Source organism: Nilaparvata lugens, unplaced genomic scaffold (genome assembly GCF_014356525.2).
Source record: "Nilaparvata lugens isolate BPH unplaced genomic scaffold, ASM1435652v1 scaffold5177, whole genome shotgun sequence".
NCBI classification, from domain to species: domain Eukaryota; kingdom Metazoa; phylum Arthropoda; class Insecta; order Hemiptera; family Delphacidae; genus Nilaparvata; species Nilaparvata lugens.
The window spans coordinates 7453-24212 of NW_024091065.1; the positions used below are offsets into that span (position 1 = coordinate 7453).

Sequence of the window (16760 nt, forward strand, 5' to 3'; positions counted from 1 at the left end):
TAAATAAATAAATAAATAAATAAATAAATAAATAAATAAATAAATAAATAAATAAATAAATAAATAAATAAATAAATAAATAAATAAATAAATAAATAATAAATAAATAAATAAATAAATAAATAAATAAATAAATAAATAAATAAATAAATAAATAAATAAATAAATAAATAAATAAATAAATAAATAAATAAATAAATAAATAAATAAATAAATAAATAAATAAATAAATAAATAAATAATAAATAAATAAATAAATAAATAAATAAATAAATAAATAAATAAATAAATAAATAAATAAATAAATAAATAAATAATAAATAAATAAATAAATAAATAAATAAATAAATAAATAAATAAATAAATAAATAAATAATAAATAAATAAATAAATAAATAAATAAATAAATAAATAAATAAATAATAAATAAATAAATAAATAAATAAATAAATAAATAAATAAATAAATAAATAAATAAATAAATAAATAAATAATAAATAAATAAATAATAAATAAATAAATAAATAAATAAATAAATAAATAAATAAATAAATAAATAAATAAATAAATAAATAAATAAATAAATAAATAAATAAATAAATAAATAAATAATAAATAAATAAATAAATAAATAAATAAATAATAAATAAATAAATAAATAAATAAATAAATAAATAAATAAATAAATAAATAAATAATAAATAAATAAATAAATAAATAAATAAATAAATAATAAATAAATAAATAAATAAATAAATAAATAAATAAATAAATAAATAAATAAATAAATAAATAAATAAATAAATAAATAAATAAATAAATAAATAAATAAATAAATAAATAAATAAATAAATAAATAAATAAATAAATAAATAAATAAATAAATAAATAAATAAATAAATAAATAAATAAATAAATAAATAAATAAATAAATAAATAAATAAATAAATAAATAAATAAATAAATAAATAAATAAATAAATAAATAAATAAATAAATAAATAAATAAATAAATAAATAAATAAATAAATAAATAAATAAATAAATAAATAAATAAATAATAAATAAATAAATAAATAAATAAATAAATAAATAAATAAATAAATAAATAAATAAATAAATAAATAAATAAATAAATAATAAATAAATAAATAAATAAATAAATAAATAAATAAATAAATAAATAAATAAATAAATAAATAAATAAATAAATAAATAAATAAATAAATAAATAAATAAATAAATAAATAATACTACTAGCTTTAAAAATAGCTACGATTGGAGGATGCCTGTTAACACATTTAATTTCGATAATGAATAGGAACGGAAATATGCTTGAAGGATAACTTTTTCCGAAACTTTTTTATTGCTCAATTCCATAGGAAGGCCGAGTGGGCGGAAGAGAGCTTTCAATACTACAGTGAGTTCAGTCTTACGTTTTTCCGCGCCAACATTCTTGTATATGAAAATAGAAGCCGCGATACTGTTTATTGGAATACCACTTCATGCTAATGAGGCTTTACTTCCGGACCGAATAATTATTTTTCTCTCGATCACGTGATTACCGACTCACAACGGCACGCTCTGGGATCCAGTCACTTTTCTTTGTGTCTCATTCGTTAGTTGTGATTGTGAACCAGAAGGAATAAGTGTGTTAGACCTACGGTAATATTGTGCTGCAAACATACTAGTTCAGCAATTAAAATTTATCAGCTGTTATCATTATAGATTAAACAGTATTATGTGTTATTTGTAAATTTTTCAATGAATATTGCTTGGCTTTGGATTGTAAAATAAATTCTTCCGACAGAATAATAGTATTCAGATTCCAAATAGGAACTGAATTGTTGATTTTTAGATTTACTTGATTGGGAATTTAATTTACTGTTTGTAGGTTAGCCACTTGTCCGTTAGCCTCTTGTCCCAACGCCTTCCTTGAAGCTGGGTTTTTGTTTGTGTGTAAATGCCGTCGTCAACCACGACAGGGAGAGAATCTCAGATTGGGTAGGTTTCAATTTGTCTACATAACCTAAAAGATTATGTTCAATTATGTTTTAATGGGGCAGGTTTTGCTTATACCTACTTTTTTATACTTTCAAATAGCAATATGTGATATTATTAGAAATGTTTAATTCTTTTTTAATAATAAAGACAAATAATGAAAAGTTATTTGATTAGCAAAGTTATTTGTTGACGACAAGCATGGTTGACATTCATATTGTCCAAATTTCAAGTGTGCTAAAACAGGTGATAAATTAACTTTTAATTATTTATGTTCATTATTCAAGAATCAAACATCACTAATAGTATCAACATATCTTCTTCTTTGGCTTTACAACCCAGTGCGGGTCACAGCCTCTCTCAACTTCTGCCTCCAAGCATCCCTGTCCAACGCTGCACTTCTCCATCTCCGCACACCTATCGCTGAGGCGTCATTATTCACCACATCCATCCATCTAGTTTTTGGACGTCCTCTCTTTCTCCGACCGTACAGTCTTCCTTTCATAACCATCTTTGGCGGGTATGCGTCGTCAGCTCTCATCAGGTGCCCTGCCCATCTTAGCCTGCGTACTCGCATCAAGGTTACCACATCTGCGTGCTGGTACAACCTGTACAACTCTTCATTGTGTCGCCGGCGCCAGGCTCCCGATTCCTGTACACCCCCAAAGATCCTCCTCAGGATTTTCCTCTCAAACACGCCAAGCATTTTTTCGTCTGCTAGTGTGGTCCCCATGTCTCGCTACCGTATAACAGAACAGGCAAAATGATAGTCCGGTAGAGCATCAGCTTGGTCTTTCTACTCAGAGTTTGGCTCTTCAAAATATTGGACATGGCAAAATAGCATCTATTTGCTAGCAATACTCTTCTCCTCACCTCTCTGCTTGTATCATTTTTGGCATTTATAGAAGATCCTAGATATATAAACTCTTCCACAATCTCAAAATGCTTTCCATTAATTTCAATGAGTGCTTCCTGTTCATACGTGCCTAATGCCCCCGAGCCACCAGCCACCATCACTTTGGATTTCTTCTCATTAATGACAAGACCTATTCTTTTTGCAGCCTACTTAAGCCTTCCATAAGCGTCCTTCATAGATGCTGTAGACCTGCTAACAATGTCTACATCGTCTGCATAAGCTAGAACATATAGCCATTTAAAAGTATAAACTCGACCTCCCCCATTAAAACATAATTGAACATAATCTTCTATGTTATGTAGACAAATTAAAATTACCTAATCTGAGATCCTCACCCTGTCGGGGTCGACGACGGCATTTAAGCCCGCCGCAAAGTAGACCCACGCTAATCCACGAAAAGCAACCAACGCCGTGGGATGTTTTGTAAACCATTGCTATAGAATTATTCATAAGTGATCAGCTAACAAGTGGATTATTCATTGCATGTATTATTATCATTACACAGATGTCTGGAGAAGCCTAGCAATAGTTACAAATAAACATCCCACGGCGTGGGCTGCTTTTCGTGAATTAGCGTGGGTCTACTTTGCGGCGGGCCTTACGCACAAACGAAACCCCAGCTTTATAAATCATAACATTTTACAAAAGAATAAGAACAATTTTTATAATAAGTAAATGAATTATTGAACTATTTATTATTGAAATTTCATCATTAAAAATCGGAACCTGATTTTACATTCTATCTGAACAAGAATACTGTTTTTAAAATGCATAATGCATGATTTTGTTACAAGCAAATTGAATTAGTTTGGATTTTGAAATGTACCGCCATAAAACCCCCACAAAATGGCCGCTCTATAAGGAACACGGGTGTCTTGGCCTGGTTTCTATAGACCTTGGTAACATTTTAAAATTTGAAAAAAAATAATTTTTCAAGATACTATATATTCAACTTATATAACAACTTAATAACTTGATAACCTAACTTAAAATAGTTGTCAGTATATGACATTTACTTTACGTAGGGAGGATTATGTTGGGAAGTGACGTTTTCTTCCCTGAGACAATTATCTTTTCCTCCACCTACTGTCAAAAGTAGTACTTATTTATCCTGAAACATGATACTAAGTGTCACTTTTTCGCTCTCGGTACTAAAAAACAGAAAAATTCCCTAGGGAGTAAAAGTGACTCCATTTAATAACATGGGAAGCATCTCTATTTTAAAAACGTACATTGGAATAGGTCAGAAGGTCTAAGCTCAGATGAGGAAGCATATAGAGTAGTCATTAAACCAACAAATTCAATACCTCAACCAGACATTTGATCGATATATAAAATTTATGTTTGTATGCTGATATTATTATTACAAACTTCATATCACTATACTAAAAAAAATGTTATATTTTTTTCTTTTTATTCCATGTTATTCAAAATATCAGCCAACGAATATTACTTATTAACTAATCAAATTTGAAACGGGAACTTCATCATAGCTGTAGTTTTGGCTGTCATTGTTGTTACAACTTTAGCCGACAGATAGTGCTGTCGGAGGAGAACTGTGATTACAAGCCAGCTGTTTCTGTTTACTTTTTAGATTATGTTGTAACACATTGTTTGGTCACATACGTTTTTAAAAATTATTTTATTAGCAGTTTTTATCAAATTGTAGGTGGAGGAAAAATGTGTGTGTATATCACGAGTGAAAAATGTTTTTTCTCCCTCAGGAAAATTGTTGCCCTCGGCTTCGCCTCGGGCTTCAAACCTTTCCCTCAGGGAGAAAAACAGCACTTTTCACTCTAGATATACAATTAACTATTTATGTTGAGGAAGCTCTTCCACCCTCGGTCCATTGTATCCTTAGTGATCCACGCCACCTCAGTATGTATTGCCGCTTTCAAGTCATCTAAAATACGGGGTTTATGTCGATAAACTTGCTCTTTCAAATGTCTCCACAAATAAAAATCACTTTGTATGACTTGAAAGCGGTGATACCTACTGAGTTGTTGTTGATCACTGAAACGAGTGTGCAAGAGCTTCCTGGACAGAATAGAAAAATTGCTTCAGGGAAGAAGGACGTCACCTTCCTGACATAATTTTATCTTCGGAAAGTAAATGGCATCCACCATCTATTATACTCAAGTTGAATATATAGCATCTTGAAAAATTAATATTGTTATTTCATTTCTAAAATGTAAAAGTTTCACGTGGTCACCCTGTACTTACAATAAAAATGTAAAAATGTTTTTCTAATAAAATTGATTGATTGAAAAAAAAATGTCAATCCTTATGTTTTGAAGAGAAATTGGTTTATTTTATGAACTGAATCATCTATCTGATAACTGAATCAATCATCTGAATTGATTTGTCTTATGAATTGATACTCTAATGTTTATCACATAGTTTTAGGGCTGGTTTCCAAGCTCGGGATTCAGCCAAGTTTGGGATTTTATTCGATTCAGGAGTTTTTCAATTGCTTTAGTTCACGGTGATTTTTCGTACACCATTGAGAGTATTATATGTTACAATGTTTTACAAATGCACAATTTAAGTTGAATAATTTAGAGGAACAATGTCGCAACTGCAGTGGATGACATTAACCATCACTATATTGGCTGAGATTTGAGTGCAACAATGACGCAAGTGTACTTTGTGTCATTGTTGCACCAATAATTTAGAGGAACAATGTCGCAAATGCAGTGGATGACAATAATGATTACTATATTGGCTGATAATTTGAATGCAACAATGACGCAAGTGTACTTTGTGTCATTGTTGCACTGATTTTTATTGACTCAAAGTTGTAGGCCTAACTGTACTTTGTGTCATTCTTCCACTCAAAACCTCAATAATTATTATTAATAATGTCATTGTTGACTTCAATAATAATCTATTGGAATAGATATTGGCATGTTGAATGGTGGCCTATAAGGACAAATTAGTCATTAACTTATTCAACTAAATTGAATTAGTGTTTTAATCATTACTTTACCTGAATATAAAATGAATAATATTTTATCTATGGGCGTATCAAAAAATTCCTTTTTCAGTTTTACAATCGGAATTGAAACAACTATCATTTTGAAACGGAATTTCATAACAGTGTCAGAATGAGAATTTTTCAACACCAGATTCACTTTTCGATACAGTCCACATTTCATTCAATGTTCGATTTCAAACATGATGAGGCTCTCATTATACAACTTGCATCAACTACTAATTATAATAGCCTTATCATAAAAGTTATTGTTTTTAAAATTTCGTGAAAGCAGATGTATCAATAGGCCAATGATCCATTCTTTTTCAACTCTATCATTGCTGAGATTCAGAGAGATGGGATCAGAGAGCTGTATGGATTTATGGATCTTATAATTACTGATTATTATTTTCATAAATATTTTCTTCTCTGTGCAGGAGCAATAATGGATGAAAGAGCGAAAAAGATAATGAGATTGGTGGAGATGATGGAGGAGAAGAGTGAAACTGGAAGCCGGATACCAGATAAAGAGAATTTACCAATGAATGAAGAGTATTTACCAGTGAATGAAGAGGATTTACCACGGAATGAAGAGTATTTACCAGTTAATGAAGAGTATTTACCAGTGAATTTATCCATGCAATACTGCATCTGAATCCAGTTCAAGCCAACCGCTGCCTGTGCCATACTCAAATTGAAGGCATCCTTTACTTAGAGACAATCTCTAGTGTCGAGTGTTCACCAGCAGCATATGTATGTATTTAGTTTTTAAGATCTGACAACTCGATTCAAGCACATTGCTATCTTCAGGTATTCAAAATGCCATCAGATAACGAAGTGAGCCCTCATATTAACAAATGGGTTAATATTGGTAGGGAAATTATAAGGCTTTATGAAAAGCACTCTGAAACTGTAATTGAAACTGATGAGCAGTATCACAATTTGATGTTTGATCTACAGTTTCATTTGATCTAAGTTTGTACAGTTTATTCAAAGTTTGAACTTTTATTTTTTATACTTTATTGATTCATACAATAAGTACATCATCAAAATGATAGGGAGAGAAAAAATAATGTAACCTTGTGCTATTCCTCTCCCAAATTAACCCATAAGGTTACACATAGTCCGAAATAGATTAAGTCTTGTAGTTGTTCACTTCACAAAATTTGTCAGTCCTTAATGGTTTCACATAGTATATTTTTTTAGTTTATATAGTACAGTTTTATTTGATCCAAGTTTGTACAGTTATCAATTTGATTGGTGCTTTAATTTTGTTGTGATTTCGACGTCAGGTTTCGGAGGTCAGGTGGACTTTATCCGTGGCGCGTCGGAGGCACTGGACGGAAAGGGCAAGCCCATCATTGCAATGACATCAACCAATCCCAAGACAGGCGACAGCAAAATTGTTCCTTTCATCAAGGAAGGTGAGCTCCATGTTTAATTTAAGTTCTATTGATGCATTCATTTACAAAAATACATATTCTAGTCAATGATTAATCACGTTCACGGAGTGAAAAGTTACATCAAATGTATTCATTTATTTCACTTCCCATGACGATCTGCTAGTTGATGATTCTTTTTTTCAACTATTTCGACGACACTACAGTCTAATGAGTTTTGATATGTTATTAAAACAAGTACTCGATTGTGAAGCACTTTCGGATTGTTGCATGTAGAGTGTTGAAAATGGATGTAAAAATTCGAAAGCGTTCCTCTCTTTAATGCTGTGACATGGGTATTATTTGATTACTTATTTATTGATTAATTTTTTCCGTGTTTTAGATTCAAGATTTTTCAGGAGAAAAGACTCTGATATTAGAATAATAATTTCCGTAGTTGGACTTTAGTGAGAAAATATATAATTTAGTGAGTAAGTAGTATTTTTGCAGCGACAATAAGATTCTGCTAACTTATGTCTAAACGACTCTGAGAACCAGCACATTCAGGGATATTTGCTAGTTCTCACGGATGAGGCGGCTCCACGAGGCAAGGACACGGCGGGTGTTTGTTAGCCTGTAGATATTTTCACAGAGGAATACTGCAGACCTGGCAAGTACCCGCTTGCCGAATCTCGTGAGAACCGACTCTTCCACTAGTAGCAGTTAGGCCTTCTGGCACACTGACGTGGAGAGGGGGAAGTTTTCCGGACGGGAAACTTCCAGTCGTAAAACAACCGAGGTATCGAGCTGATCAAAATACATACCGTATTGCAAAAAGTTAAGTTATTTTTCCGGCATTATGATATATGTGAGTGTCCTGTGGTTTGGGATTACGGTGGGAGTGATAGCTGTGGGTAAGTGCCAAAATTTCTAGCTCCTTATAAAACATTTTCACCCGGCCGAGACCGTAATTAGTAAAATTCTTGTTGTAGTAAAATTTCTAGTTAGCAGAATCTTATTGGCAGGTAGTTTTGTAGGAATAATTTTGATAAAATGTACTGCATATTCGTTCTTTAAATTCAAGTAATTGACATAATAAATGAGAAATTCTTTAGGTAATACAATGTTGTTATCTATCCAGTTCCCATGACTCCCTTGAAGTAGTAATAAGATATCTTCAACCCCCATCAAGGGCGGTTACAGTACTATTTTCTATAACTATTATTCAAAATCATAAGACTATAGTGTCGTTTAAGAAATGTATACTTGGTAAAATCGGCGTGTTTGGATTAATTAACTCACATTTCACTTGAATGAAATGTAGGATCTATCAATAAGTTACCAACTCTTCAGAAAGTGTATTTGTCAATGCTCATAAATGTGAAATGAAGCTGGATTGGCACGCAACAGTGACAGTGAAGAGTGAAGATATAATTCCAATAAGTTCTAATGATATTCATACTCACTCGGCCCGGGTTAAGTGGGAATAGTCCAATTTGAACTTATGTGAATTATATCTTCACTCTTCACACTTGCTCATGAGTCATGATTGACCATGGCCCATATGAATAAAACCAGAGCAAATGCTCATGAGCAAGAGCATGGAGCATAAGGTTTTGCTTATGAGCAAAAGGTAGAAGCAAAAGCATTTGCTCATTTTTATATGAATAAGCTTTACCTTATACTCTTACCTTATGCTCCTGAACTCTGGAGAAAATGCTCACGTATTTTAAAGATTTTTCATCAGCTGGTTCGCTTTTGTAGCCTTACTTTGTTTCCTCACGGAAGCGCTAAATATGCAAGTAGGGGGGCACCGCTTGTGTTTGCGTCGTCTACTCTGTTCTCTATTTATGAATAGAGTTTTAGGTTAGTTGAGTTTAGAATTTTGAAATAATAGCGTGAAAAAATATCATCTCTATAATAATCGTCAGCATATTCTTATAATATCAATAGCCTTCTTATAATCGTCTACACTCTCATCTTCTTAAATGCCTATTTCCTATTTTGTGATGGCTATCTTTATATCAGGTTATTTATATCAGGTCATATCTTTTGTATTCATTCTTTTATAGGAATAATGATGATATATATCTTGGTTGAATCTAAAAAGAGTTTTATAGTTTTCAACTATTGATTGTGATCGTATCTGGTATAGTTTCCTCTTCCTCATGCGAATTAGTTGAGCCATTCTACTATGAGCAAAAGCTGCTCTAGACTAGACTCAACTTTTTCGAAGCATTTGTTTCAAAAGTTGAGCAAATGCTCTAGTTTATTCATACAATTTTGAGCAAAAGCTTTTACTTTTGAGCAAATGCTCAAACTATTTTTTTGATGAGCATGAGCAAAAGGTTTTGCTCACGTTTATTCATAGAAAATGAAGCAAATGCTCCATATTTTAGAAGTATAAGCAAATGCTCAACTTTATTCATACGGCCCAATGTTTCGTCTGCTGCTTAATATATTTGTGAACAAAACTAGAACCTAATCTATTCAATTGTATAATCAATTAAAATGGAAAACCAACAAGTGATTGGAGCTGTTTTGAATGCGTTGTAAGATATTTTCTAAATGTTATTGAATTTATGTAATCATGCATTTCTCTGCTCCCAAATAAATAATAATGGAGTCTATTATTTGTAAACAACCTCGTATTCAGCCATGTCTGTTTACGTTCAACTACTCTGTTTACTTTCTTTTCCATCGGTTAGAAAAGTATGATGAGCTGATCAGTGAACGAACCGGATATGACGTATTTTTTTTTCTTATGAGTTAGACCAAAGACCATGAAGAGGTATAAACCCACAATGCCTATGCCTTCCCAATGCTAGCTCTTACTTGAAATTAAAGACTACCATTGAGGTATTTTAGCGCGAGATATTATATAATATATTTTTTCTAATATTAAAGATTACAAAACTCTTCAAGACCTTTAGTATGTAATAATCTGCCAGGTTGTCCCCTCAATGGCCGATTTCAATTCCAAGTACAGTAGTGCTGCATGTGAGTCTATGCATCGTTTAACGACCAAACAGTGCTTCATTCAGAGCCACGTTCACTCACCGGTCTTACCGATCAGTGGCTTTGAACTCAACCAATAATTCTGTATGATGTGGTATTTCTCATCTGTACTCTGATCTGGTGACTGAATCTTGAATATTTTGTTGTATCTGAAAAATTGTTGTAAGTTTCTGTAATTAATGTAGTAGTTATAGCTTAGTTTTTTAGGAAATACACATTTATTTATTTATCTTGTTGCGTATTGCTTCTGTAGTCTGATCTGGTGAATAAATATTGAATCTCGAATCTTTTGCTGTTTTACTTTCCTTGACCTATTTCCATAGGTAAGGAAAGTATTGCTTTCCGAAAAAAATTAAGGTACCCCAATTCCCGAATTTCTATACGTTCAAGGTCCCCTGGATCCAAAAAGTGGTTTTTGGGTATTGGTCTGTTGTGTGTGTGTGTGTGTGGTGTGTGGTGGTTGTGTGTGTGGTGTGGTGTGTTGTGTGTGTGTGGTGTGTGTGTTGTGTTGAGTGTATGTGCGTCTGTGTACACGATATCTCATCTCCCAATTAACGGAATGACTTGAAATTTGGAACTTGAGGTCCTTACACTATGAGGATTCGACACGAACAATTTCGATCAAATGCAATTCAAGATAGCGGCTAAAATGGCGAAAATGTCATCAAAAACATGGTTCTTCGAGATTTTCTCGAAAACGGCTCCAACGATTTTGATCAAATTTATACCTAAAATAGTAATTGAAAAGGTCTATCAATTGCCACAAGTCCCATATCTGTAAAAATTTCAGGAGCTCCGCCCCATCTATGCAAAGTTTGATTTTAGATTCTCAATTATCAGGCTTCAGATACAATTTATACAAAAAATTTCGAGTGAAAAAGATTGACCATTAAAATCTTTACAATAATGTTCAGTAACATTTCCACCTAAAATTGAAAATAAGCTCGAAATTTGAGAAAATGTGATTATCCAATTGCAAACTATGGGCAACTGTTGATTCTATTAAATGATTCACTATGAAGAGATAGCTGACCTCGTATGTCTCCAGCGTTATTGTCCTGTCACCAGCTGGCTCAGATCTTTGTTTATAAGTAGACTTGAGATGCGCGACAACACTAGCGTCAGGTGATAAATTTTCGTAACGGCAAGGAAAGTTGTGTGAGTGCGCCACACCAGATTATTTTTATTTTTAATAAACGTTAATATTTTTGTTTTTATCTTGAATCGTTGTTGTGTTTCAGGCGCAGGCGTGGTGACGTCACGCGCGCATGTTCACTACGTTGTGACCGAGCAGGGAATCGCGTCGCTGTTCGGAAAGAGCTTACGTCAGCGCGCCTATCACCTGATTGAGATTGCGCACCCCACACACCGCGAGGCGCTCGAGAAGGCCGCCTTCAAACGGCTCAAGTGCATGCCGGCGCCCTAAACTTGCCCAATGTGCACTGTTCAACTCAAGTGCATGCCGGCGCCCTGAACTTTCCCAATATGCACTATCTAACTTTCAACCCAAGTGCATGCTGGCGCCCTGAACTTTCCCAATGTGCACTATTTAACTTTGAAGTTTTGTATCAAATTATGGTGATGTGTATCAAGTTCAGATGGTACTGTATCATGTGTGGCGATACTGTATCAATATGCACTAAAAACACTTTGAAGTTTCCTATCAAATTCATGGTGTTGTGTATCAGTTGAGATGATACTGTATCATGTTTAGTGATACTGTATCATTTATGGTGATACCATATGTGTACTATTTAACTTTGAAGTTTTGTATTCAAATTGTGGTGTTGTGTATCAAGTTGAGATGATACTGTATCATATTGTGTTGATAATGTATCATGTTGTGATACTGTATCATTGTGCACTATTTAATAAGCGAATGTTTCTAAAAACAATATTCAATAAACGAACTTTAGACTCGGGGTACAGTGTCATAGAGAAAAGATAGCATAAAAAGATATTCAATAGTTTGTAGAATTCTTCAGTCTGGAAGTTTTCTATCAAGTTGAGATGATACTGTATCATATTTTTATGATACTGTATCGTATTTTTATGATACTGTATCATGTGTAGTGATACTGTATCATTTATGGTGATACCATGTGCACTATTTAACTTTGAAGTTTTGTATTCAAATATTATGGTGTTGTGTATCAAGTTGAGATGATACTGTATCATATTGTGTTTATACTATGTCATGTTGTGGTGATACTGTATCATTGTGCACTGTTTAATAAACGAACTGTAGACTCTGGGTACAATTACATAGAGAAAAGATATGCATAGCATGAGGAGATATGCCATGGTATAGGGCGTTAATGTTTTAAATTTGTTGCCAGTATAATTCTGAATATCCCATGATGTCGGGCGTTAATTTTTTAAATTTGCTGACAATGTAATATTCTAAATATATCATTGTATAGGGCGTTGTTGATGTTTCAAATTTGTTGCCAGTATAATTCAGAAACGTTTATTTATTAATTAATGTATTTTTCATTGGCAGAATAAAGTTTCATTCTCGTTTTGATGTCAGAGGAATTCTGAAATGTTTTTTGTATTAATTGTTGTATTTTTCAAAGGCAGAATGTAGTTCTATTCTCATTTCACTGTTAACTCAAGCCGATAGCCCCAGTAGTTCTTTTTTAGACGCTGGTAGTCTCTCAGACTGTGCCGTTCTTACACTCTCACCCGGCCAAAACAGTAATAATAGACAGTAGTCGACAGTAATCGACCTGAGTTGACACGTGAAGCTATCGACGCTGGCAGTCTCTCAGACTGTGCCGTTCTTACACTCTCACCCGGCCACAACAGTGATAATAGACTGTAGTCGACAGTAATCGGCTTGAGTTAACAAAACATTGGCTTGAAATTTCGAACATGAACGACGTATACTATGGGATATCTTCTCATGCTATATTTTCTATTTGGTGATGCAAAGCCATGTAAATTTCTAATGTTTCAAGGAAAGAGTCAAATTGTGTTAAACTTGAAAAGCATACACGTAAACTATCTATGAACCATGGGATATTTTTTTTCTTATGCTATCTTTTCTCTATGACCGTGTGAAGTGTACTCAAAGGCTCAACTCACACTTACGCGACTCAGGTCGAGAAGAGACTCGACTCTAGTGGAGAACATGTGTTTCCAAATGGTGACGTCGCAGAGACTAGAATCGACTGGTCTGAGTGTCACCATTTGAAAACACATGTTCTCCACTAGAGTCGAGTCTCTTCTCGACCTGAGTCGCGTAAGTGTGAGTTGAGCCAAAGATGTTCGACCGACTCAACGCTAACAAGAAACTTTGTAAATAGATTTTATTTTATTTAAAAATAAAATAAAAATATAACATCCGTCTTTTAAAGCCGATTTAACGCTGATAAGAAACTTTGTAAATCGTAGATCGAACTCAATGATCTAAATTCATTGTGCATTGCCTTATTTATTGACGAAGGTCAATGTTTTTATCGTCAATCTCGTGAAAATTAACCCTGAAATGAAATGAACTGATTGTTTTGAACGTTGAAACCTAATTTATGTAAGAGTGATTTTTGAGAACGGTCAAGGTTTTTATCGCCAATCCAGTGAAAATTAACCTTGAAATGAAATGAGCTGATTTTTTTAAACGTTAGAACCTAATCAATTTAAGAGTGATTTATTGAGAACGGTCAAGGTTTTCTGTCTTTCTAGTAAAAATTATCCGTGAAATGAAATGAACTGATTGTTTTAAACGTTAGAACCTAAGTGATGGAAATATGGGGTGATACTGTTTTTGTCATTGGATTCAATTGTGAAAATGTGTTTGGAAGAAATAATTGATGATGTTTTTGTTTTGAGAAGTGGTGTTTGATTGAAATTTGAAATCACGGTGGTAGAAGGAGACTTTTCCACATTTAATCATCAGATTATATTTTACAGTAAAATTTCAATATCTTCCCCAATAAGAGCTGTTGGCACAGTCAAGGTTTAAACTGAATTTAATCAGTTGTTGGCTTAATCTCGAAATGAATCACATGACATCGAACAAGATTCGATATTAATCCAGTTTTAAATCAAATTTAGTTTAAACTGTTACTGTGCAAACCGCACTAAAGCTGCGTTTACACCAAAGTTAATAACTTAATCCTTATAGATTCTATTAGATTGAACATATCTTATCATACAATTGATGAACATATGTGTTTATCAAGTTCCGTTCAATCTAATAGAATCTATAAGGATTAGTTATTAACATTTGTTAATAACTTAACTTAGTTATTAATGATATAACCCAGCTTAGAGTGAAGCCTCGGTTGTTGGATATGACGTCATTCATTGTAAGATGTAACCCGTGCTTTGCAAAGGACTAATTAAAAGCTTCACTTTGAATTGTAAGCATCGGTTGAATAGGATTTTATTTGTGATTGAATGTAATTATTGGTGTTTATTTTATAGGTGCGTACAGACTTATGCGCCACGAACACATGCATTTCGCTTTTCAACAGCTCAGGTTATGCTTATTACATATATTATTACAAATATCTTTATTTTACTGTTTATGTACAAATACAGAAGATATAATGAGCATAGGATCAGCTGCTAGAAAATGAAATGCGCATGTCCGTGTTGCGCTCAAGTCTGAATCCAGCTTTATAGAGAACGCTGATATAGTTTGAAGTGAAACTCATTATAAATTCTTGGCTTATTTCATGACCTTACCGTCTTCTTCTACATAAATAAATTAATAAATACCGTGGTTAAACATTCTCAATTATGCTATAGTTTCCAAACTAAAAATGTATTTTCTACATTAGTATTCAAAAGTTTTGGTGAGATTGAAGGCAAATTCATTGGGTATGATTGAAAAAATATAATTTTCCATTATAGCGTTATGTTTTTCAGAGGTACTAAATGCTTTTTTATAAATTATTGAACTAGTACTGATTAGTTTTATTTAAATACACGACTTTTTCGATTTATCAAGTCACTTTTAAGAGTGTTTGATCATTAACAAGTGTCAAAATAAAATTTAAATGAGATGCAAAATATTTGATGAGTCGAAACATGATGTGTTTTCAAAAAATGGTTATAGTTAAATACAAATTGTTCTAGTTCATGAAGAAATTATTCATAAAATTCATAATTTATAATGAAGTATTTCAATAGAGCCACTTGATTTGTTAATTAATAGAAAATAATTCAATAGAAAACTTTTTATTTATATGAAAAGTTTTTAAAACACAAGGGTAGTCCTATCTACTATGGAATTGTTTTTTATTGAATTAATAATTCAAAAATAAATTAATTATTGTGTTCATACAAAAACTGCTCCAATCCAAATAGTTCTAACTGTCCTAAATGCAAGAAGTGATCTTTTTATCCAAAGTAGCTACATCCAAAAATTTATTATATTCTAGGCCTACTATTGAAGTAGGAATTTTTTATTAGTGACTGACTTATACTAGTATCCTAACAAGTCCCAAATGTATAAACCTCTTGTACTTTAAATGTTTATTAAAAAAGAAACGCTCCTTTATTTAACAATCTTTAAATCAAACAAACAAATATTGATTAACACTTTGCACAGAGATGTTGTGGAATTTCTCCATATTAAGGTGAAATAAAAAGATGTTGTCAATTCCACAAATTTTTGTAAAAAAATTTCACAAATTTCAAACAAATATTGGCACTTCCACTATTGAGATAGATAAATAAATGTTTGCAGATTATTTGAATTGTTATAATTGGAAGTTCAATATAAAATGTTATGATCTGAATGCTGTATGTAATATCACAGAGAAAATATATCACACGAAGATATCTTATGGTATAGGGCGTCCATGTTGCAATTTTCACTGTTAACTCAAGCTCATAGTCCTAGTACTTCTTTCTCGTGGAGCTATGTGACGCTGGTAGTCTCTCATACTGTGCCGTTCTTACATTCTCACCCAGCAACAAAACAGTAATAATTACAGTAGTCAACAGTAATCGCTCGAGTTAACAAAAATCGGCTTGGAATTTGGAACATGAACGACCTATACCATGGATATTATCTCATATATCTTGTTTTCTATGATACTACCTTGATGTTCTTATAATAATAGAAAGAAAAATCTTTGAAATGAACTATATTTTCAAAAAAACATTACAAACAAAGAAAACGAAAAACAATAAGGGAACTTACTTATTGCATTAGCATGCATATTACAAGTGAATAGTTCTTCTGTCAATTAATTGTTTTACAATCATGCATAGAGTAACATGTCGATTTTAAAATATTAGACCTATGTCATTGCAGATCATGAATCATAAAGACCTATCCTAAATTACACTTTATATTGTAAATTGGATTATTCACCGTTGCATTTTAGAAACGCGACCATAGTTTGTAGTTTGAAATGACTAATCTATTTCTGAAATAGTTCTAGTATGAAATGAATTATTTTTCCTCCACCCCCTACCTGAAGTCGTATTCCACGTCCAACCCACCCTACAAA

The 16760-nt window shown here is 32.1% G+C and overlaps 1 protein-coding gene across 1 annotated transcript; it reads left to right on the forward strand.

The window, feature by feature from the left end:
• Positions 1-6335: 6335 nt before the first annotated feature.
• On the forward strand, positions 6336-13417 carry LOC111056992 (4-hydroxybutyrate coenzyme A transferase). Its single transcript, XM_039444650.1, has 3 exons — positions 6336-6505; positions 7136-7314; positions 11529-13417. Exons 1-3 carry the CDS (start codon positions 6336-6338, stop codon positions 11711-11713), a joined length of 534 nt encoding a protein of 177 aa, XP_039300584.1. The 3' UTR covers positions 11714-13417.
• Positions 13418-16760: the final 3343 nt, after the last annotated feature.

Coding starts and splice junctions, on each gene's coding strand:
- LOC111056992 (XM_039444650.1), top strand. CDS start 6,336: ATGGATGAAAGAGCGAAAAAGATAATGAGATTGGTGGAGATGATGGAG. Junction 6,506..7,135: donor TATTTACCAGTTAATGAAGA/GTATTTACCAGT, acceptor AAGTTTGTACAG/TTATCAATTTGATTGGTGCT. Junction 7,315..11,528: donor TGTTCCTTTCATCAAGGAAG/GTGAGCTCCATG, acceptor GTTGTGTTTCAG/GCGCAGGCGTGGTGACGTCA.